The 25726-nt window shown below is 46.3% G+C and overlaps 1 protein-coding gene across 1 annotated transcript in view; it reads left to right on the top strand.

The window, feature by feature from the left end:
* LOC147703614 (RING finger protein 112-like) overlaps positions 1-25726 on the top strand; it is a 279448-nt gene that overhangs the window by 114818 nt on the left and 138904 nt on the right. The window contains exons 5-8 of the mRNA XM_086931948.1: positions 3360-3497; positions 14607-14711; positions 16809-16859; positions 19830-19886. Coding sequence (XP_086788074.1) covers positions 3360-3497; positions 14607-14711; positions 16809-16859; positions 19830-19886 — 351 coding nt within the window. The remainder of the gene's footprint in view (positions 1-3359; positions 3498-14606; positions 14712-16808; positions 16860-19829; positions 19887-25726) is intronic.

Raw genomic sequence — 25726 nt, forward strand, 5'->3', positions numbered from 1 at the left:
CTCCCACTCCTGGGCGCCATCTTCAGATTCTTTTTCCCGCGGTTGGGTCTGGATCGTTCCCGAAAGGGCTCCAGACATTTTTGGAGAAAGAAGAAGAAAAATACGCACTTTTTGCAAGAAAAGAGATTGAGAAGACTACAGGAGACTACATCATCGAAGAGGACGACGAAGGAGAAGAAGAACTTCAAGAACTTCGACGTCCATGGGAGAATGCAAGCTCAGGGGGCCCCCAGAACGCATGAGATGGACAACACTCCATTTCAAATTCTGCCGTAACTGCCACCACAAGTACGCGCAGAAGGACCTGCACCTGATCTGCAACCTTTGCCTGCCGGTCGACCACGAGAGCGAGGACTGCAACGCCTGCTCCGCCTTCACGCCGAAGACTCTTCGAGTGAGAGAGAGACAGAGGATAGCCAACGCCACCATGCAGGGCAAGGGACAGCCACCGTCCCTTTGAGACCTGAGGCAATCATCAGACGAGGAGGACAACGCCGCCGCAGAGCACGACGGCTACACTGTCGTAGTGCCCCTAAGGCACAGAGAGACCCAGAGTCTCGAAAAATTGAGGGTAAAACCTCGAAAGCGCCGATGCCGAAAACTTTGGTGTCCGTGGCTACTCCAAGGCACAGCGGATCCACTGAGAAGGACTCCAAGGCGCCGAGAGCTGGATAACAGCAAAAGACGTCGAAAACCGCCCCCGAAAAGGAGCGTTCGACGCCGAGGGAAAAGGACCCGAAGGGCGCTTCGGCGCCAACGAAGGACCCGAGAGCCAGCTCGGCACCGAAACCTTCGACGACGAAAGTCGGCTCGGCGCCGAAAAGAGCAGCCGATCCATTCGACGCAGACCACGCGGCCGAAATGGAGAAAAAGAAAAGACGCCTCGAGGCCGAGTGGAAAACATCCTGCAGCAGAAAAAAGATTTTGACGCCAGGATGAAGGAATACACAGTCCCGACGAAACCTAGGCTACAGGTGGTCGAGGAAACGGTTTGTCTCTACACGCCTCGTGGTGTGCTGAAAAAGTACCAGAATTTGATTCCAGTGCACGGTGTACTGAAAAAGTACCAGAATGTTATGTTAGTGCACCAGTGGTGCCTTAAAAACTCTCATGTCGCCACATCCAGGGCAGACAGAGCCATGATTGAGGTTGCATGGTGCCATCCGCTGGCGCTGGAATGTTAATGGTGGGAATAAAAGTTTTCTGATCCAGGATAGTATCTGGAGGATATTCATTAGGTTAGGAACCTGCTAGAAGCCATAGTACCCATCGAAAGTATAACTACCAAAGTAGCTTTTTCATCATTAAGGTGCATAGATATGGTGTTAGGTAAATCTATACTTCTCTATATATATTTTGATATTCAGGAGGCAGTGTTTTTTTAGGTCAGTATTAAATACATGATATTGTAGTAGAACACACATGGTGAGGGCATAGGTCCGGTGGGAGAGTTGCTTGGGATGTGACATTCCCCTAAATAAATGCATTATTGGCTTGATAGTTGGGTCTGGGGACCATGATTCAGGTCTACTATGCATGTGTTAGTTTTAATTCCTGTTTTAATTTCACTGAAAGGTTTTAACTTCTTCATTTTTTGGATTGGGAACTTACACATTTTTGTAGTCCCTGGTTTACCCAAAAATTTAATAAGTCTGCATCCATAGAAGTATTTGACTAGGTGTATATTTACAATTTTTTAGAATGCACAAACTTTAGCAGTTCTAGGTTTGGAAAGGTGATGGTGTGAATGTGTGGAAATCATCTAACTCTAGCAATTGCTTGTGATAGTATTCTATCTAGGTCTGGCGAAATGGTATAATAAGCTGGCATCATGTTGCAAATCTCACGGTACTCTTGTTACACGCTATTTCAAAATTTACGCTACGTTGCATAATTGTGCGCCATTTGTTGCAAAAATTAACAGCCAATGGTGCAATTAGCAACATTTTTTTACACTGAAAGCACAGGAACAACAGAACTCGAGTGGCTGTTGTTCACAGTGCTCTTCTTTAAATGCATCCTCCAGCCAAAAATTGCCGCAAGACTCCATAAAATATAGACCAAAATGATGGGTTTGCATTTCACTTAATTTTGCTGTAATCTCACTTAATCATGCAAAAGCAAATTGCGAAGATTTTGCAAAAAACTTAATTCCAACCCATTTTTTTTCGCCCACTGTGCCACTTTAGACAGGTCCAGCTAATTCAAAACAGAACTTACCCTGTTCATCATGTGAACGTTCCGTTCCAAACCTTGGTCATTCCAACCCTTCACCCTGTGGCCCATCATTTCTTTATTTCAGAAATGGGAGATTCACACCCCCCGAATCCCACTGACTTGGCTTCACCCCTGACTAAAATGTTGACTTTAGAAAGAAATAATGAGGAAGAAGGGAAAAGAGGGGAGAAAAACCGTGAAATGGCAAGCCTAATCCATTTTCTTTTTAATTTCGGTCCGTGGGCCATAAAAGAACATTTAAAACATGTACAGTATATAAAAACAGATTAAAAAGATAAAACCCAGATAAAACAAGCTAAAATTGTTACAGTAACCATTAAAAATCAGTCAGTGTTAAATCCATTGCTGTTTCCTAGAAGAGCCTTTCGCACCCACTACATAGTACTTAAGAAACTGGATACAGCATAAATGATTGTAATTTGTATGTTATGGTTTAGTAGCTTAAATGCTTCTACACAGCGTTGTGTACCTAGGTACCTGCGCAATTGTACCAACCATCATTGTCTGGTTTTTTAATATATTTTTTTTATATCCAGGACAGTAAAAGAATATATGGAGTGCGGTCTCCTCTCCCCTACTACTTGCAGGGCACCCCGGAGCAACACTGCCGGTCCATTTGTTAGTAAATGCACGCAGAGGGAGAGAGCTGTGCCTAAATTGTACATGCAATTTCCTAGCTCGGGCCGGTTGTATTTAATCTAAGCATGGCTCCAGATTGTACGTATCCTTTATTGCCAAAGAATTAGCTGTAAGAGAGCCAGGGGCAGAGTTTTCATGGAGTTGGGCGAGTCCCCCCCCCCCCCCCCCTGTAGCTGCTAACTAGTTGTTTTTGCGAAATTCCAGCTCACGCTTTCTCCGGGTTGTATCTACCTATGATATGGAGACCTTCCTTGATGTGTGCGAACCAAGCCAGTTTACCTTTACTGGGAAAACCCAGTAGTTCTTGTAGCTCAGACCTGTATTCAGCCAGATGGGGTCACCCATAGACGTCGCCAAATAATAGGGGGTCTACAACCAATTTCCTCTGCAATGGGAAAAACAGTGAAATGACAAGTGAACTGCTCCTCCAGAAACTCTTCTCTGTTTCACCTCATTGTTGTTCTCTGCACTGTTCCTTGCAGGAGACGGAGGACATCTCTTGGATGGGTGAAGAGGAGCAGGTCCTTGAGGGTTTTGAATGGAGAGCCGGTGTCCAACCCGCCACCAGGGGACTGTGGATCTGGAAGAAACCCTTCATCATCAATAGCAATGGAGAGAAGGTATTGAGGGGAACTGCCTCTGGTCCAGGGGGGGTCACTGTGCTCCCCACCTACAAGAAGAGGCCAGAATCTTAATATTCCGACAGTTGTTCTGCAAGACTTTGTTTCTCACCTTTCGGTTGCACTTTTGGGCTCTATAATTTGCCTGTTGTAAATAGTAGTGAATTTTGATACTTAATTTGGATTTTTGTATTTTCCCTATTTATCAGATATCGTTCTGCAGTAACTCTTCCTTTGCACTTCCTTCTTTGGTTGCTGCACCTGGAATCAAAGGGCCTGTACATTATAATTCAGTGAGTGTCTGAGAAGGAAAGCCTTTGTTGTAGATATCTTCAGGTTCGAGGCATATGGGCTGCAGATGGTACATTTATGAATAGATCGCCATCTGGTGTTGGGCTCGGATGATTGCACTTGTTTTTCTCTTGGAGAAGTCTTTTGTCGTCACAAGACTGGTGACTCCTCCTTTGGGTGCTAGTGCGCATGGGCATCGGCTCCATCCTTAGATTGTTTTTTTCCGCCATCGGGTTCGGACGAGGATTGAAGCGCTCCGGATCGACTTCGAGAAAAAGTTATATTTCGGCGCGTATTCCCTTTCCAATTCGACTGTATTGTTATCGAACGCGATTTCATTTCCAATCCGACGCGTTTCGACTCCAACAATAAACATTTTCTTCTACGTCGGCGAGACCGGGAGGCCTTTCTCGACGTAGTCCAGCCCGGAGTCCATGGAAGGGACTCCATTTCAGAGATGTCCAACGTGTGGTGCTAAGTTCCCACACAAGGACCTACACTAGGTGTGCAACCTCTGCCTATCGCCTGAACACGAATCCAGGGACTGCAAAGCCTGCGCAGCATTCTCCTCCAAGTCGACGATTAGAAACCGTCGAGCCCGAAGACACGAGCTTTCGAGAATGCAGTCGGAGGCAATCCCGGAGCTATTCGAGGCCCAGCACCTCGAAGAAGAAGAGGAACAGGAAGACTAATCGGGGTCGGAAGTGGACGAGTCTGATATCGAAGAAATCGACGTTCAACAAACCGTGAGTGACGATGTCCCCTTACCAAAAAATCTACCCCGTGTGGTACCGACCCCGCCTTCGAGCCCGGTCAGACCACTGAAGAAAGTTTCCGACGCCCCACCTTCGGGCCCGGCAACGAAACCGAAACGGAAACCGAAACTCTCGGCCTCCCACCATGTCGGATCCGAGAAACAGTCGACATCGACACCGAAGCTCCATACAAAGGAAAGCTCGGCATCTAAACATTCCATGTCGAAACCGAAACATGCTTCGACGTCGAAGACTTACTCGACACCGAAAAAATCGGAATCAAGCAAATTCTCGGTGCCGAAAACACAGAACATTGACGGTCAGAAGCAAAGGCACCTTTCGGAACCAAGAACTTCGGTACCGACACAGGAGCAGCAGACAGATCCAAAACAAATGACTTTGTTTATCGATCCGCAAACTGGCAAAGTGGTGACAAAATCACCGAAAAAGAGGAAGAATGAACAGTTAGATGACAAAACTCTTCCTCCTAAGAAGAGAACAATGGGGACAAATACAACTCCTCCCTTTTCTCCTCGACCTAGAGACACACCCTCTTCTCCTAATCCTCACACTATGCCAGCTATTCCTCCACCTTCTACACCAAGACCATCTACACCTCAAACAGATGTAGACAGTGATACAGGGGAGGGAGAAACTCATGGGGATGACAACACTATCCCAGATGAAGAAGACCCATGGGAGAATTATGATGCAGGGTCAGATGATGATAACGACCCAGAATTATACTCCTCAAAACCTTTACCACCTGATGATAATACAGGTTTTGTACAGCTGATTAATAGGGCAGCAAAATACCACAAGGTAGATTTACATACAGAACCTCAAATAGAGGATTTCCTTTTAGAAACGCTACCTGCTGCACAAAGAACATCAGGAACACTACCTATGCTAAAGGGTCTTCTCAATCACACAGCAGACATATTCAAAGACCCTGTGAGGGCTAGGGTATTAAACCCAAGAATTGATAAAAAATATAAAGCAGCCCCAAAGGACCCAATATTTATCAAGGGACAGGTACCTCTGGACTCGCTTGTAGTCACAAACGCTCGTAAAAGAGCAAACTCGTTATCTACAGGAGAAGCTCCTCCTCCTGATAAGGAGTCCAAGCTAATAGATGCATCAGGCAAAAGAGTAGCATCCCAAGCAGCAAACAGCTGGCGCATAGCTAATACACAAGCGCTACTTGCACGCTATGATAGGGCGCATTATGACGAGTTAGAAAAACTCATCACACATCTTCCTAAGGAACATCAAAAAAGGGCAGACCAGCTTATACAGGAAGGGAAGATAATAACCAACACTTCCATTAAGTGCGCCTTAGACGCGGCAGACACTGCAGCAAGATCCATCAACACCAGTATCATGTTAAGAAGACATGCATGGCTTAGAGTCTCAGGGTTCAAACAAGAAGTACAAACATTTTTATTGAACCAACCTTTTGATCAAAAAACACTTTTCGGCTCAGGTACAGATGAGACCTTAGAAAAGATGAAAAAAGACACAGAAACGGCTAAATCAATGGGAGCATTACAACAGCCAACTCATAGGGGTTCCTTTCGTAGGTCCACCTATAGAGGGGGGTCAAAAAAAACAGGCACAAGCCAGCAATCTACCTCTTTTACACAACATCACCCAGAGGTAATTCAAGAGGCAGTTACAGAGGTAACAACAACAAGGGTAGAGGTCGCGGAAATAATAACAACCGCAGCTCCCCAACCCCAAAACAGTGACTTAATACAACTCCCCCCAGACCATATAACACCAGTCGGGGGACATCGATCACAGTTCCTACCTGTCTGGGAAAACATCACGTCAGACAGGTGGGTGAGACAAATTATCCAACATGGTTATTGCCTAGATCTCACAGCTACCCCACCAAACATCCCCCCCAGACAGCGTCCAATGAGTCAAGATCATCTGACATTGTTAAAACAGGAAGTACTATCACTGCTACAAAAGCATGCTATAGAGATTATAGAGAATGTTCCAAAACATCAACAAGGGACAGGAGTATACTCTCTATACTTCCTAATTCCCAAAAAAGACGGGTCTCTAAGACCAATTTTAGACCTCAGACCTCTCAATGCATACATAAACTCGGAACATTTCCACATGGTCACGCTCCAACAAGTACTTCCTTTACTGAGGAAAGGGGACTTTCTTTCTACACTGGATCTAAAAGACGCTTACTTTCACCTCCCAATTCACAAAGCCCACAGAAAATACCTCAGGTTTGTAGTAGAAGGACAACATTATCAATTCAAAGTCCTTCCGTTTGGGGTCACAACAGCACCAAGGGTGTTAACAAAATGCCTAGCAGTAGTTGCAGCACACCTAAGAAGACAACAAATACATGTCTTCCCTTACTTGGACGATTGGCTAATAAAAGCCAAGTCACAGGAAGAATGTCTTCAAAACACACAGAAGACCATTCAATTACTGCACCAGCTAGGGTTTACGGTGAACTACACAAAATCCCCCCTACAACCAAACAAGGTTCAACAATATCTAGGGGCTACTATAGACACAGAAAAAGCCAAGGTATACCCCAATCCAATCAGGATCCAAACAATGATCATGTTGATCCAAAAATTTCAACCACAACACTCACTAACAGCTCGAGTGTTCATGCAGCTGTTAGGGATGATGTCCTCCTGCATACTGCTAATACCATATGCCAGACTACAAATGCGTCCACTGCAAGAGTGTCTAGCGACACAGTGGAATCAGGCTCAAGGTCAGATTACAGATCTGGTGTTGGTAGACGACCGCACACATCGCTCTCTGAAGTGGTGGAACACAACAAACATTTCCAAGGGGCGGTCTGTCCTAGAACCGATTCCACAAGTGATACTAACAGCGGATGCATCGCTCACCGGATGGGGAGCGCATATGGAGAAATATACAGTGCAGGGAAAATGGAATGTACAGCAAAAAAGACTGCACATAAATTATCTGGAACTACTAGCAGTGTTTCTAGCATTAAAAGCTTTTCAAATGCAAATCCTCAACAAAGCAGTCCTGATCAGAACAGACAACATGACTGCAATGTATTATATTCAAAAACAGGGGGGGGGGATACACTCTCTCCAACTATCCAGACTAGCACAGGACATCTGGAGTCGGGCCATTCCTCAAAAGATCTATCTGTTAGCCGAACACCTACCAGGAGTTCAAAATCAGATAGCAGACATCCTAAGCAGAGAGTCAGAACAAATACACGAATGGGAACTGCACAACCAAATACTGCAGCCAATCTTCCAAAGATGGGGACAACCAGAGATAGATCTCTTTGCCACTCATCAGAACGCAAAATGCCAAAACTTCGCATCCAGGTACCCACACCACCTGTCCCAGGGCAATGCGCTATGGATAAATTGGTCCAACAAATTTGCTTACGCTTTTCCCCCTCTCCCACTAATTCCATTAGTGGTTCTGAAACTGCAACAACATTCAATGACAATGATACTAGTAGCACCCACATGGGCAAGACAGCCGTGGTTCACCACGCTACTGCAACTCTCACAGGTGCCACATCAAAAGTTAAGATTATTACCCATGCACCTTACACAGAACCATGGAGAAATAATGCACCCAGACCCAAAACAATTGAACCTAGCGATCTAGCTCCTGAGGTCATAGAATTTGGATACTTAGATTTACCTCCAAACTGTATGGAAATCATTAAGCAAGCAAGACGTCCTACCACCAGAGCATGCTATGCAGCAAAGTGGAAAAGGTTTGCTGTATACTGTAACAGTAACAACATCAACCCTCTGGACGCATCCACTAAAGAGATTATTTGCTATTTACTACACTTGCAGCAATGTAACCTTGCTTACACCTCTATAAGAGTACATCTTGCAGCTATAGCAGCGTAACTGCAAAACAGACAACATCAGCCTGTTTAAAGTACCAGCAATAAAAGCTTTCATGGAAGGCCTCAAAAGAGTCATTCCACCAAGACTACAGCCTGCCCCAGTCTGGAATCTCAAGATAGTACTTACCAGACTAATGGGACCACCTTTCGAACCTATGCATAGGTGTGAAATACAATTCCTCACATGGAAGGTGGCTTTTCTTATAGCTATTACTTCACTCAGAAGAGTAAGTGAATTGCAAGCATTTACAATACAAGAACCATTTCTGCAGTTACACCAAAATAAAGTGGTTCTTAGAACAAACCCAAAATTCTTGCCTAAAGTAATTTCAGCATTCCACATCAATCAGCCAGTGGAACTACCAGTCTTCTTTCCAAAACCACAGACGGTAGCAGAAAGGGCCCTACATACATTAGATGTCAGAAGGGCGATATTGTATTACATAGAAAGAACACAAACTTTCAGAAAGACAAAACAACTATTTGTAGCATTTTCTCCTACACCTAAGGGCAATCCTATCTCTAAAGCAGGCATTGCCAGATGGATTGTAAAATGTATACAAATATGCTACTTAAAAGCAAAGAGGACATTAACTGTTCCTCCTAGAGCTCACTCTACACGTAAACTAGGAGCATCTATGGCATTCTTAGGAAACATTCCTCTAGATGACATATGCAAAGCAGCTACCTGGGTTACACCGCATACCTTCACAAAACACTACTGTGTAGATGTGTAGGCAACACAACAGGCTAGAGTGGGACAAGCTGTTCTAAAAACTTTATTTCAGACTGTTGCAACAGACACTGGTGACCACTGCTAGGGAGATAACTGCTGTATAGTCTATTCATAAATGTACCATCTGCAGCCCATATGCCTCGAACTGAATATGCTACTGACCAGTATGCATCTGTTCTTGGCATAGAGGGCTGCAGAGTGGTACATGCCCTCCCAGCCTCCCCGGAAACCTGTGTCTGTTCCAACACTATCTTATTTAGATACACTTACATGGGCATTTCTATCTGTATTCTATCATACTACTCCATCTAACCCTACTATGGCAAAACAATCTAAGGATGGAGCCGATGCCCATGCGCACTAGCACCCAAAGGAGGAGTCACCAGTCTCGTGACGACAAAAGACTTCTCCAAGAGAAAAACAAGTGCAATCATCCGAGCCCAACACCAGATGGCGTTCTATTCATAAATGTACCACTCTGCAGCCCTCTATGCCAAGAACAGATGCATACTGGTAAGTAGCATATTCCTTTAGTTGAAATTACTGATTTATCCATAGTGGCTGTACTTTCTGCTCTCATTGATTGCAGGAAGAACATCTGTTCTTGAAATGTAATCCATATTAGTAACTAAAATAATTTTGAAGGTGAAATTAATTTTGATTACTTTTCTGCCTTCCTGCTTTTATTTTACTCAAACACCAATTTTGACTGCAAGACAATGGGCCACATTCTTCGAAGGGAGACAGTCAAAGTGCCACTGTTAAATGGAATGCTGCCAGCGACTGAATATGCATCCATTACACAATAGTAAAATACTGCTCTACCATGAAATCCACTGCTCTGTACTACCCCCCGTTGGCATTACTGCACACCAGTATTGGAATTAACATTGGCTTTCCAATTGTAAGAAATTCAACTGACTATATTTGGAAAACATTAGATTAGCTATGAGCTGTTCCTAAGTAGTATCAATTCCTGACATCTACTGCACTGGAGGTATAGCTTGGGAACAGTTACTGCACACCAGTGTAATGACAGAGGAGTGGTTTAGTCAACGTGGTTCTCTCCCCTACAGTTCACACTTGTGTTGTTGTATTTCAATTCTGCCTACTGCCAGTGATACGTTTACTTCTGTAGTAGTATTCCCAAGCTGCTGGTCAGCACAATCACAGGTGTTGAGTATCACAGACCTAGAATAATATGTGATACAAATATCACGTCCGCAGTAGTGTTTAGTAAAAGCATGGACGGTTGTGCACATGGCCGCCTTTCAGATGTCAACTACTGGTTTATCTGGTGATTAATGTGTTGTTAAATCTTAACAGAACCCTTCTTGTCAGCCTAACAATACAGTAAGCCTAAGTTAAAACCTGTAAGGATTCCAACTTGTGCCTTACAGGTTACACATAACTGTTTGCAAAGTGTGTATATCGTACCAAGACATTTTTTGAGAATTGTAACTTGTCGCATGCAGGTTACACACGGATATCTGCAACAGAAGCCTATACCCACTGAGCTACTGCACACAAAATATGTTGTTGACCACCATGTTATATGCAGTGCTTCCCATCACACACACACACATCCATTGAGTAATTTCATGATTATAAAGATATCTTCAGGTTCCCGCCCCACTCGAACCCTCACACCTCTCTCTTTTTTAAATTCTTGTTTTTAATTCAAGTTTTTATGATGAAGGCATGTACAACAAATATAACATTACAGTATTTCCCTCCACATGCCATACGCAGTTCCCATGTGATGAGAAGCCCATGTCTGGTGGCACAAGGAGATTTAGTTTATTCTTACTACATTACTACAGTGAACAGCATACTTTCGCTCAGTCCAATACCACAGGACGAGCAGACGTCCACAGTGTCCGTCGACACCAGGGGTCACCAAACTCCCACAGCCTTCAGCACTTCTCCAGAGACTGATTCCCTCCTAAGAGGACCTCTTGTCTGCACCAGGGAATACTGGGTAGGGATCACCATTCTCCCGCTCCACCCCCTCCAGCTGCTCCATCATCTCCCCTCCTATCGCTAGGTCATGTTCCACATTCTCATAATTTCTCACCCTTTTCAGTCTGCACTTCTCGGCTATAGTCCACTCCCGCAGGTCAGCCAGTCATTGGTGTAGCGGGTGGGGGGAATCTGGCCTAGTACAGTGTATTGCTATACGCCACCTTGCTAACACCAGTCCGAGCACAGCAAACCTTTGTAATGTAATGTAATGTAAAAAATATTTTTAAAGCGCAACTAACACCTAACGGTTTCTTTGTGCTCGAGCACAGGGGGATAGACAGTCCGCAGGGCAAAAGGCGTTAGTAGTAGGCATTACAAAACAAGTACGTTTTAAGAAGGGACCTGAAACGAGTGTACGGAGAAGCGAATCTTATGCCTGGGGGGAGTGAATTCCAAAGGGAAGGGGCAAGAAAAGAAAATCTCAGACCTCCGTGTTTCTTTCGTTTGAAAACCGGGACCTTAAGCAAGGCAAGGTGGGAAGAACAGAGGTTGCGGGAGTGGACATAAGGGTGCAGTAGTGAGGAAATAAAAGTCGGACCTGTTCCAGCAAGGGACTTAAAGATAGTACAAACTAATTTGAAATTACAACGCTCGGACAGGGGAAGCCAGTGAAGGGTTTTTAACAAAGGACGGACGTGTTGGTGCCTAGGTTGATGGTGAATAAGACGTGCGGCCTGATTCTGAACAAGTTGCAACCTCTTCATTAGGTAGGCCGGGATGGCAGCGTAGAGGGAGTTGGCGTAGTCTATCCTCGAGATGACTAAAGCCAACAAAACTAGAGTAATGGCCTCAGTGGTCAGAAAACGGGCAATCTTTCGGACTTTCCGCAACTGGAAAAAAACTGGAGGAGACTACAGCATTGATCTGGGGCTTCATCGTAAGATCGTTGCTGATGATAACCCCCAGACTTTTAGCTGAGTCGACTGGGCTGGGGGGGAAGACCCAGCCTCGCAGGCCAAAAGATGGATTTCCATGGATTGGCAGCTCCCCCGACGAGAACCAGCTCTGTCTTGTCGGGGTTAAGCTTGAGGTGGTTAACCCCCATCCAGTCACTGATATGACAGAGGGTAGACCAAAAATGAACAATGGACTGATCCGAGGAGTCGATATGAAAGACTAGCTGAATGTCATCCGCGTAATTAAACTCAGTGACATGGCTCCCTCACAGGGAACGAATAAGAGGGGTCAGGTATAAATTAAAAAGAAGGGGGGATCAGGAGGAGCCCTGTGGGACCCCGCCTGTCAGTCCGACCCTGTCAGCAGTGAACTGCGAAAGCCGGACCGCCTGGTAGCGGTTACTCAAAAAGGAACGGATCCAGTCAAGGGCCGTACCCCGAAGGCCAGCATCCCCGACACGGTCGACCAGAATATCATGGTCGACCGTGTCAAAGGCGGCCGATGCCTCATCTTCCTCTCTGTTTTGAGTATCAGTAGGAAACTGAGAAGACAATTTCGAGCCGTTAACTCTATCTGGGTGCCTGTGACCTTTCGAAGTACCTGCATCACCCCAGCCCAGTAGCCCCACCACCTCTGGCATTCACATGACATGTGTAAAAAGTTACCTGGGGTTGTACTACGTCTAGTGCAGCCCTCTGCCCAAGCCAGAAATATTCTGTGCATGCGCTGTGGCATAAAATAAGCCAGGGGCGGCTCCTCCACGTGGGCGGAGGGGCGCTGCCTCACTGCTTTCTCGCCGTGCGAGAAGCAGAAACGTAATATGGTATAAATACCTTTTTACGTTTCTGCTTCTCACACTGTGAGAAAGCAGAAGGGTTTGGTTGGGGGTGGCTGGGTGTGCGGGTCGGGGAGCAGTGGCTAGCCCAATGATAAGGGCGCTGACTGTTTGGTCGGCCCAAGGGCCCCAGTCATGAGTGCACTCCCGTTCTCTAAATGTAGGCTGCATGCAGCCTGCATGGAGAAAACGGCCTCCCCTTGGACGCCTGTAGGAGGAGGAGGGAGGCTGCCTGCTTCTGCTTCATGTGAGCAGAGAGAAAGCAGGAAACGCGACCAGAGGCGAAGGTACGTTTTTAATTTCTTAATTTTATTAAATTAACACCCCCTTCTCTGAGCGCCACCCCGTGGGCCCCCACCCCGTGCACCCCAACATGCGAGTCATGCCAGCTGCGACTGAGATAAGCATGGTGCAGGTAATGGAACTGCATGAGCTTAAAGAGCGCATTACTAGCAGTTTCCTTCACTTGGGCACATACTCACTTCCACTCGCCATCTGTAAGTTGTTCATCTAAGTCTATATTCCAGCTATTGTGTACAGCCATCGTTTCAATACGTCTGTCTCCCTTCAACACTGACAGCAGACAGCCTTGCTCCTCTGTGGGCATCTGTTACCCAGGCTGTCTGCTACCAGGCAATACTGACCATTTTGGCACCAAAACCTGACCATAGCAGAGGGGCTTGATCGGCAGCAGTCTCCATGGCACTCCCACATAAAAATTCTGCCATGTCTCTAAGTGACAAAAGACACACAGATGATGGACAGAATGCAGAGTAAATCAAACATTCACCCCCAGTCACAAGATCTGGGTTAAAACCATGGTTCTTTTGCTCGCTATGCCACCCCTGTTTAGACCCAGCCATATGCAAATCAGGCTTGACCCTGTGCCTCATGGAACAGTCCAGCCCGAACTGCCAGTCCAGGTCCTCCCTGGACTGGAAACAAGCATCCTGGAACCGGTTTCGGGGCATCACTCCTCATCAGTCACCAGGGCACCAACAGCTTTTGACCCTGTAAAAGAATGCTTTTTTAAAATACCTTTTTTAGTTCCATTGCATGGAACACATAATAGAATGCCATAGCCTTTACCAGAGCCTCTTTTAACCCTATAACTTACCACTAACCAAATAGTATACAACCATTTTCAGCACATAGTTTATTTGTTGACTGAACTTTGCAGGCAGTTAATAGACCCATTGTCCAAATACATAACAGAAAACACCAAGCTGAATATGTCTTTGAGCAGATACCTCTTGTTTCCAGTTAGGCATTTATGACTTGCCTAATAGGTAGCATACTGTATAATCCTCTCCTAATATTAAATTGTTTTCTATGTGATCATCGTGTCAAGTATTTTTGTTCTCTCCTCTTGGATTTGTGGATGGTCTTTTGTTTTCCTTTTCTTTAAAATAACATTTTAGCAAGTAAGAGTTTACACCAGATTCAGGATTTCATTTGTTTACTGAAAAACATTTATGATATTGAATCAATGATGGTGATAAATGTCTACTAACAGCAGCTCCACTTCTAGCAGAAGGGGTGGAGCTTGACACCACACCCCCATTATAATAACGTTGTGTTCTGTTAGAACAGTCTGCAGTTGTATTTACAGCGATTACTTTGTAGTGTATCTTGATGCTATCTGTGACTGTGTACTCTCATTGGCCAGATTGCAGTTTTCTTGGTGGATACAGAAGGCTCCCTTGACATTATAGGCGACAAAGAGCTCACAGTGAAGATGTCTGCACTGAGCATGCTCCTCAGCTCCCATCTGGTGAGTAGAGAAAGAACTGGCATACACGTGGCTTCCTCAGAGCCTGGATTGTGTTTTTTTTGTTTGCCAGAGATGATGCTGTGCTATCTACCCCCTTAATTTAAAAAAGAAAGAGGAACTGCTGCAGTCTTTAGACTCATGGAAGGCAGTACGTCTAGCAGCAGTTGGCCGAAAGTGCTGCTAGGCTTATCACCTTGTTCCTAAAATCTGAGTTTAAGTTTGTATAGAGGGATTTATCCTCTTTATTCCTCTGCGACACACAGGTTACACAAAGCCTAGCTTGCCATGTAAGTACCCAACCCTCCACACTCATTGTTATAGGGGCTACCCTTTGTTCGAAAATGGCATATATTTCTTTCACACTTCCATGACTTGGTGAAATGGCTATCCGTCTTCACCATTCAGTTTCCAGCTACCAGAACTTCGATCCAGCCTCATAGGCACGTGTGTTTTTCCCCTTAACTCGATCCACCAAATATTCAAGAGGTACTGGGTCACTATTTCACATGCGTTTGATTGCATGACAAAAATATAACATCCACTTTATCAACCTAACCACTACATTGCTAGATAAGAATAGTTTAAGTAGATATGGAGTCAAGTCAAGAATAGTAGATATCTACTTACTTTGACAATATAGTGAAAGGTGGTGTAGTGGATGTGTTTTGTTGTCAGTCGATGCTAACTACCTTAATATAGTGTCATATAACCATTCGAGAAGTTGTTCATTTACTATTGCTAAATTCAAAACCAACTTTTTTTCGATGAAGAATAGTCAACTGTATTGCACCTGGCTAAACAACTTAGTGAAAACCTTGTTGCATAGATTGAATACTGGGGCGGAACCCAAAAAGCTACTATATTGCCTCTTCAGTCAGCTGGTTGCCTGATTGACAAATGGGTGGACATTTACTGTAGCTTGACTCGAGGCTTGTGCAGCTGTGGTCCCTCGAGCTCAATAGTTCACTCTTGTCTTGGTAGACCTAGTTATCGGATTCTTGTTTACTGCTGCCAGATGTGTTTGAAGGAGTTACTTTCTGTCTTCCATGAATGGGCTGCTGTAGCCACCCTTTTTTTCACACTGTTGAAACAGTAAAGTCTTAATTTTCATTATCTTGGGTGCTCATATGAGGAGCCCGCCTATATGATTAGTCTTATACCTTGTGTAAGAATTATAAAGAGGATTTGAATTGAACTGTTAGCTGGAGATGGCAGTAGTTGATGTTATGTTCATGTCTTCAGTCACCTATGCCATAGATTCCAGGGAGTTAGAAGCTGAAGTACTAGTCAGAGATGATTCATGCATTATAACTCCGCATACAAAATGGTGGGGAGGGCCTCTTAGCCACATAGGTCTGTGTCTTTATTGGTTGTGCTCTGGTTCTTCCTAAAATAAAAAAGTAATTTTCCAGTGAATAGTGTCAACCACCATCACTGTGCATCGAAATTCAATAAGTTTGTGCCACTGTGGATTGATGCCACCAGTTTAAAAATCTACCCTATCACTTTTTTGCCATCCAGTGCTTTGGAAATCTTGTGCCAACCCTCACCATATTCGACCTCTAATATTGGGTATGACCTTATTCTGAACTTGCCTGGTTAATAGCATTTAGGAGGGAGAAGGACCAGTTACTTAATGTGGGGTGAAAATTCTCACTTGCATCCCTTCATGTCAGTGATTGGTTGATTGATAAATTAGCAGCACGGTCGGTCCCTTCAACACCAAGGCACTTTATATTTAATAGTTAGCCAGCAATATCAAGTCAGAAATGAGTGTTGTGATGCATGTTGGCAATATGAAGGGTCACCCAGGCCCATTCAGGTCTGTCTGCAGACCTTGTGTAAAGGTAGGATGTGCATAAGAAATGAAGATGGACCTGCTCAGGTGGCATCTGTTAACTGGGAGAACTGCCTTGATTCTTGCCTCTTCCTAACATTTGGGAAAAAACTCAGTGGACAGTCATTAGGTCGAGCAAAGAGGCTTCCCTGAGAGCCAGCTAAATAAAAAAAAGTCAGACGCCATTTTCTGTGTTTACCTACAGCTCATCATAGGCTTTATATTTACCGCTCATCAACTTTCGTCTGGTTCTCTTGTAGATCTTCAATGTTTCCTGCAGCTTGAAGGAGACGGAACTGGAGTACCTGGAGGTGAGTTTCTTGTATTTACATGTTGTGTATATACAACCATCCAAGTAGCAGAACATACTTTTCATGTGGTGGACCCTGGGTGTTGAATCACATTTATGCATTTGGGCTTGTGCACCTGTGAAAGAGGTGGAATTTAGGGTGCTGGCCTATGTTTAATGTATGCAGTTGGTCCATGTGTCCAAACCCACTCAGAGGGGTGAAAAAGAGCCGATGTAGAATTATGCCAAGGGGATATCACAAAAACTATCCATCTAACCCTTACCTAAGAAATCTGCTATCCTGCTCTCTCCTTGGTTCCTGAAGTGAATGGGTACCCCACCTACCCATGTCCATGATCAAAATATGCAATGACTGGTTAGGACAACTGGGGAAAGTCGGAAATCAAACTGAACCTGTGGCCCAGAGTGCAGTCACTGCTCCTGGCTGTCCGACAGCCTTGCTTTAAATTGTATGCCCATGACTACAGCAGTACCATGTAAAATGTGCTGATCTCAGAGCATTTCTGAGCACCTTTGTGGCTTAGGAGCAGTAATTCCATGATCCCTTCCTGTGCCACTGTTGTATTCTCTATTGCACATGGCAGCAGAAGCCCTGTGGATAAGAGATTTACACCATCGTACGGAGCAAACTGGGCTTACTCTGGGATCTAAACCAGCATTGGCAATGCTGAAATGTCTGACTTTAAATGAATGTTGGATTGGAATATGAAGCTTTACATGTAAATAGCATGGGAATGGATATGTATTTGTGTGGAAGCAAAGAATTGTAGAATACTATTGGTGTACGTTGAAAGATTAGGTGCAGTTGCACTGTAAAAATCCATGTAGGTTAATAACTGCCCTCCTCCCATCTGTGCTGCTGGCAGAGAAAAACAACATAAATTATCTATTTATATAAAACACTTTCATAGCATTACAACCCCCTCGTTCCACTTACAGTGTATTCCATTAGGCAGAACTAGGAGCAACAGCAATTATGTATGTAAACAGGAGAGGCTAAAGAGTGACGGCTGTCTGTGTGCGAAATCTACGGCGGGTATCTGCCCTACCATTTTCGTGTCAGGGCAGAAAAGGTGCTAGTCATGTATAGAGCACCCACTTGGTTTAAGGACAAAGTAGCCTATAACTCCACACAGTAGCGTATATACAGCATTGTATGCTGCGCCAAGTGTCGAATTGTTTTCTGCAAAATACCTGCAATTTCGCGAAATTGTGTGTATTACAGGAAATCTATATTGCTGGTATATGGAGTTGCATTTCTATGCAAAAGATGCCTAACCTAGGAAAGTCACACGAGACACCGGCGGGAAACTGCTTCATGAGCTAAAATCACACTCATTTTGCACACACCTCTTAATGCACAATTCTGAAATTTTTCAAGATTATAATATTGCACAGGTCTAACATTAGCACAGTAATGAAGTGCACAGCTTACACATTGCAGGCTCTGTATCAGTAGTCAGTAGGCAAATGATCCTTCTCAGGTTGTAAAATCCCAATAAAGTGTCCTGGGAAAGCCCTCATATCTCATGATTATGGAAATGGTGAGGCTTTCTCGCTATCCTCACTTTTTGGAGCTATTACCGAAATAAGAGTAGTGTGTTCTAGGTGTATCTATCTTCACAAGTTTCGGTCCACACTAGACTACCCATTACCCGACTTGCTTTAACTGGAAGTGTGCTGTCCTAACTCTAGAAGGGTAGAAGAAAACATTGTAGACAGCATTGCATAGGCGGTCTCCCTCTTTTGCTATTGGTGAGTCGAACTAACATTTGGCTGTCCAGAGCCATGAGATAGACCCTCTAGATGCTAGATCTGTCCCCCTGGCAGTCTAAGTGATGCCAGCACAAACCTAGGATGTAAGTAGAGTTCTGCCTTGGGCATGCTAAACCCAACAAAGGGTTCATAGCCTTATTTTAGGGTCCAAACATTTCTTCCATGAGATTGCTGCTCCATGTCAATGTCAGAATCCGAAGCCACTCCAGTCTCCAATCAAAGCATTGAGGTGTTCCCCTGCCCACCTTTTCTATGCCACGGAGCATGCCTGGTCATTAGAGGGTGCCGTCTTGAGGCGCGCTCCTTACATTGCACTGGACCTGGAGCTGGCCTTCTCTCCATCCCATCATGAAAAATGTGATCTCTTACTTCCAGAACTCTCTTACCCCACAAAGACCACAGACATCCCTCCACCCAGTCACCCTACCAGTGCCATTAATGCATTACACAGGTTAAAATCCAGGGAATCTGGAGCAGTCTTTCCCCTTCCTTCCTGTTGTTAGTGGAACCTGCAGCTATCAAATACCCTTGACACATTGTTCCTGACCTGCATTTACATCACAGTGGGTGTGTGGCATTAAGAGAACTCTCACCTTCCTAATCAGGATCTCGCTTGTGACATGGCGCAGCACTCATGGCTCCACCACCCTGAACAAGTGGGTTTTAGTAAAGGTAGGAAAATATCACGCTCCCAAAGGGTTGTTAACTAGCTGAAAAAATTTCTTCCACTACGTTGTTGCTCTAGACACGCTTGAAAAATTACAGTGAAGGATCAGGGTGAACGAACACTAAAGCACTTCAGTTGTTCCCAAAGTCTCATTTAATTTTGATGCAGTTTCGTATAGGGCTGGACAAACTATTTGGACGGACATGTATGAAGTGGGCTCAGATCTAATAAAGGGGGGCAAAAACAAGCCCCTTACAATATGTACTGCAATTATATTATCCCTTGCGAAACTAGGGCAGAACTAAAAAGAAATAGGCTCTTCTGTTTCACAACACATAATTAAAAAGAAAATCTGGATGCTTGTCTGTAATTACTGGTCCTCTTTCCAAAACATTGGACAAAGTGACTCACTGGATGTTGCAGTAGCCTCCTAAAGCAAGTAGTTTGAAAACTAGTGGAAGGATGCACAGGTCTTTGCTGCCATTTGTAGCTCGGCGCTGTTAAATAACAAGCTCCTTTTTTTAACAGATGTTTGCACATGTGGCGGAGGAAGTCGGGAAGACATTTTGCTTGGAGGCTATTCAGGTAAGCATTTCTTGGGTTCCTATCCCTGCCAACTACTGGAACGGGTGCAGAGTATTCGCACATCTTTATTAGAGGGTTTAATGGGCTTCTGCAAACTAGGACATTTTCGGATAAGGTTGTGTCTTTGAAAGACCACTGTGGATGTTTGGACTCAATCATGTGTCTAACTAGAAAAACTAAAGGGGTTTTTTATGTAGTTTTTGGGCCAGTACTGTAAGCCAGACTTGGAGTATTATGTTCACGTTTTCAGTCCACTAACTGAATGTTCAAGGCATGTGGACTGCTGAATTCATGTCTTAGCATAGGTCGCCGCCTAGTGTTTGGTCCGGATGATTGCACCTTTTTGTCCTGGAAGAGTCTTCGAAGTATCACGAGATAGGTGACTCCTCCCCTGGACTACAGTGCGCATGGGCATCTTCTCCATCCTCAGATTTTTTTTTTCTGCCATTGGGTTTGGATGTTATTCCTCTACTCCAACTTCGGAACCGAAAGTAAACTACTTTCTAAGGCCAAAAGGCCTTCTACTTCAACGGTATTGTTCTCGTTTGGTACGTTCGAGGCATGTGGGCTGCTAAATTCATATCTTTGCATTAGATCGCCACCTAGTGTTGGGTCCGGATGATCGCACATTGTTGTCCTGGAAGAGTCTTCGAAGTATCCTGAGATGGGTGGCTCCTCCCCTGGACTACAGTGCGCATGGGCATCGGCTCCATCCCCAGATTGTTTTTTTCCGCCATTGGGTTCGGATGCGGTCTCGACGTCTCTCCGTCGGAACCGAATAAACATCATTCTTCACGGCCAAAAGGCTTTGGGTTCTTCACGTCGGTATTGTTTGCGTACGGTCTCGAGTTCTTCCGTCTCCCGGAGCCGGAATCACCGGAGTTTCTTACAACTCTTCGGACGTCGAGGCCTTCTCATCGCGACTCGACACTAAGTTCCCAACATGGAGCGGAGTCCGTTTAAACTCTGTCCGCTCTGTGGGTCCAAATACCCACATATAGACGTGCACCCGGTATGTAATAAGTGCCTTTCGCCAGACCATGACGAAGGAAGTTGCCGGGCCTGTGCGAAGTTCAGGTCGAAGAAGACTCTCACGATTCGGCGCGCGGTGCGCCTTGTGGCCAAGCAAGCGGCCCCGGATCCAGATAACATCTTCGGCGACCAAGAAGAAGAGGACCAGAGCCATCATCTTCAAATCTCCCCGCCTGAGACGGAGGTCGAGGCCGATCCGGAATATGACGACGACGGAGTCGTGGGTCAGGGCCTTGAATACGTCGACGAGGTAGGGGACGACGCCATGGTTTATGGGGCCGAGGAAGATAGCTCAGAGGACGAGCTATGCCCCGAAGTTGAAGAACATCACGAGGGGGTCGCGGGATCGCCTGTCGGCCTTACCCAAGACCCTGTAGCGCAAGCCACGGCCCCGCCTGTCGGCCCGGCCACGGACATACTTGCTGCGCCTAGGGTTTCGAAACCGAAACTGAAAGCAACGGTCTCGACTACACCTAAAATGGCCGACCCGAAACCGAAACCGAAAGTGAAGGACTCGAACGTCCCTAAGATGGCGGTCGCAACGGCGAAAACAAGTAAGACGACGGCCTCATCGACTCCGTCGACCTCCGGTCCGCAGAAGTCGAAGAAACACGGCGATTCCACAGGGTCGAAATCGGCGCCAGAGGAGAAATCCTCTAAGAAAAGTGGCACGCACAAGACAAGCGCGCCGGCGCCGGCGAAGCCTGCTAAAGCAACCGACACAGCACCGGCTCCAAAGGGGACATCTGCGCATCGCTCCAAGGACTCGGGGTCGGCGCCGTCCATCCCTCTAAAAGACCTCCGGAACGTCGCATCCGAGGGCAAGGCCACCCCGTCGGTGCCAAAGTCATCGGTCACCGACGCATCTCTCGTGGCGGCTTCGCTACAAAGAATTAAGGACAAGGTTCTTTCCTCGTCGACGCCAACGCCATCGACGCAGAAGGCGGCAGATGTCCCGGACAAGCCGGCAAGCAAGCTCCTCTTCCTTCTACCTCCAAAGGTGGTGCCAAAGGCTTTTTCCTCTAAATCGACGCCAAAGAAGTCGGATTCTTCTACGGCGGGGACATCTTCAGGTCAAGTGATCGACCCCGAAGAGGATTCGGAGTGTTTTATAGATGCGGACACGGGGAAGTTGACCCTTTACAAGAGAAAGATCACTTCGCAGCCGGTGGAATCCTACGTCATTCCTCTAAAGAAGAAGAAGTTTCCACAGGACGCACCTGTCCTCATGGAACCTATTCTACCTCCTCAGGGAAGGAGCCCAACACCGTCTCCAGACCACTCTGACAGTGGGGACTATGGTGAAGATGAACAATACACGTTCCCAGTAAATGAACCTGATGCACAGCCAGATTCTTATTATGGCATTGGGGACCAAGGCAACCAAGATGTGGGGCAAGAGCCACAGTCCTTCAGTACACGTGCATCCCCTACGGAGGATTCTGCAGGTTTTCATGCACTAATTGAGAGGGCGGCTGCTAATCATGATGTGGACATGCATGCTGACCCAGTTGAGGAAGACTTTCTATTCGACACTTTTTCAGTTTCGGAAAGAAATGTAAAGACACTGCCTATGCTCAAAGGGGTCCTCAAGCACGCTGCGGACATCTTTAAAGAGCCTACCAGGGCGAGGGTGGTCAACCCACGTATTGAAAAAAAGTACAGACCAGCGCCTGCAGACCCTGCATACATTCGAGGACAGTTGCCGCTTGACTCCTTGGTGGTAGCAAACGCACGCAAGAGGGCCAACTCCCAAACAACGGGTGAAGCTCCTCCCCCGGATAAGGAGTCCAAAGTGCTAGAGGCAGGGGGCAAAAGAGTGGCTGCACAGGCTGCCAATTTCTGGCGTATTGCAAATACACAGGCACTACTGGCACGTTATGATCGTTCACATTACGACACACTAGAGCAGATTGTAGAACACCTGCCTCCGCAGTTTCAAGAGGGCACCAAAATGCTTATACAAGAGGGACAACTGATCTCCAACGCGGCCATAAAGTGCGCACTTGATGTCGCGGACACAGCCGCTAGGGCCGTTAACACCAGTGTCATGCTCAGAAGACAGGCTTGGCTCCGCATATCGGGGTTCAAACCTGACATTCAAACAACCATACTTAATCAACCAGTCAATCCGGATAGACTGTTTGGTCCAGATGTTGACACCACCCTGGAAAAGATTAAAAAGGACACTGAAACTGCTAAATCGATGGGGGCCCTACAATCTCAGCAGTTTCGGGGCAATAATTTTCGTCGCTCAGGTGCCCGTGGAGTCACCAGAGGACAGATGGGTCAACAGTCGCAGTTCCCTAGAGGTGGAGCACAGTCCTCGTACCCCAAACAAAACAAGAGGGGCTACAGGGGAAACAGCAACAAAGGACGTGGCAAAGGAGGCAACAATTCACGCTCCTCTGCCCCAAGCAACCAGTGACTCTCTGTCACTGCCCCCCGACCATTTAACACCTGTCGGGGGGAGAATACAGCAGTTCCTGCCCGTCTGGACCAACATCACCACAGACAGGTGGGTGCGACAGCTTATCCAGTACGGTTATTGTCTAGAGTTAAAGTCCACTCCACCCAACATTCCACCAAGGCAAAGACCTATGTCCGCAGAGCACTTGCACTTATTGCAGCAAGAAGTGTTGGTAATGCTGCAAAAAGGGGCAATCGAGCTCGTGCCAGTGGGGGAAGAAGGCACAGGGGTTTATTCCCTGTACTTCCTCATTCCAAAGAAGGATGGATCTCTACGGCCAATTCTGGATCTCCGTCCCCTCAATCTGTACATACTGTCAGAGCATTTCCACATGCTTACACTGCAACAGATTCTTCCTATGTTAAACAAAGGAGACTTCTTAGCAACCTTAGATCTCAAGGATGCTTATTTCCACATTCCGTTACATCCGTCCCACAGGAAGTACCTCAGGTTCACTATCCAGGGCACGCATTATCAGTTCAAAGTCCTACCCTTCGGAGTCACAACTGCCCCAAGGGTCTTTACCAAGTGTCTGGCGACTGTAGCAGCGCACCTCAGGAGGCAGAACATCCATGTCTACCCCTACCTCGACGACTGGCTCGTTCAAGCCAGATCGGAACAGCAGTGCGCCGCGGACATGTCGACTACCATTCACCTCCTTCACGACCTGGGTTTCTCGTTGAATTACCCGAAGTCACACCTTCAGCCGGCACACGTCCGGCAGTTTCTGGGTGCGACAATCAATACCCTGACGGCCTCGGCACAACCAAACCAGGTCAGGATAGACGGCATACAGTCTTTAATCCAGAAGTTCAGACCGGGACACTCACTTCCAGCAAGAGTGTTCATGCAGTTGATAGGCATGATGGCCTCCTGCATCTTCATAGTCCCTCACGCACGGTTGCATATGCGCCCGCTCCAGGAGTGCTTAGCAAATCAGTGGACACAGGCTCAGGGACAATTAACAGACCTAGTGTTGGTTACCAGTCGGGCATACAACTCTCTGCATTGGTGGACTCCACACAACCTTTGCAAGGGCCGACTGTTCCAGGAGCCAGTGCCACAGGTTATCCTGACAACGGACGCATCTCTCCAGGGATGGGGAGCACACCTGCTAACTTACACAGTGCAGGGACTATGGACGACGCAGCAACAGAAGATGCACATCAACTATCTAGAACTGATGGCGATCTTCATGGCGCTCAAGTCCTTCATTGTACATCTGTGCAACAAGGTGGTGTTAGTCCGGACGGACAACATGACCGCGATGTACTACATCCAAAAACAGGGGGGCACCCACTCACCACAGCTGTCTCACCTGGCTCAGAGCATGTGGAAGTGGGCCATTCAGAGGAACATCTTCCTCATGGCAGAACACCTCCCGGGGAAGGACAATCAGATGGCGGATCTGCTCAGCAGATACAGTCATCAAATGCACGAGTGGGAGATACATCCATCGGTACTCCAGCCGTACTTCCAAAGGTGGGGGCGTCCAGACATAGACCTGTTCGCCACAAGGGAGAACGCAAAATGCCAAAGCTTCGCCGCCAGGTTCCCACACCCCCAATCGCAGGGCAATGCGATATGGATGAACTGGTCAGGCAAATTTGCTTACGCTTTTCCCCCGACACCCCTGATACCACTGGTGGCGAGGAAACTACGGCAACACTCCATGACACTCATCCTAGTTGCTCCAACGTGGGCGCGCCAGGCATGGTACACCACGTTCCTCGAGCTCTCAGTGGTCCCGCATCAAAGACTGCGCCTCACGCCCAGACTTCTGACGCAGAACCATGGAGAAATTCAGCATCCAGATCCGCAACAGCTCAACCTAGCGATCTGGCTCCTGAAGTCTTAGAGTTTGGATACCTGAACCTACCTCCTGAATGCATGAACATCATCAAGGAGGCAAGGAAGCCGTCAACCAGAGCATGCTATGCCGCAAAATGGAAGCGTTTTGTCATTTACTGTGCAGACAATGACATAAACCCGCTAGATGCATCTATCCCTAACATCATTTGCTATCTGTTACACCTTTACAAGTGCAAACTAGCGTACACTTCTATTCGGATACATCTATCCGCCATCGCAGCTTACCTTCAAAATAGGCAGCATCTCTCAGTCTTCAGGGTGCCTGCCATTAAAGCGTTTCTTGAAGGACTGAAACGAGTCATTCCCCCAAGAACACCGCCAGCTCCCGTGTGGAACCTCAATGTGGTCCTCACCAGGCTGATGGGACCACCGTTTGAGCCAATGCACTCGTGCGAACTGCAATTCCTAACGTGGAAAGTTGCTTTCCTAATTGCCATTACGTCACTAAGACGCGTAAGTGAGTTGC

The sequence above is a fragment of the Lissotriton vulgaris genome, chromosome 7, assembly GCF_964263255.1.
Source record: "Lissotriton vulgaris chromosome 7, aLisVul1.2, whole genome shotgun sequence".
NCBI lineage: Eukaryota > Metazoa > Chordata > Amphibia > Caudata > Salamandridae > Lissotriton > Lissotriton vulgaris.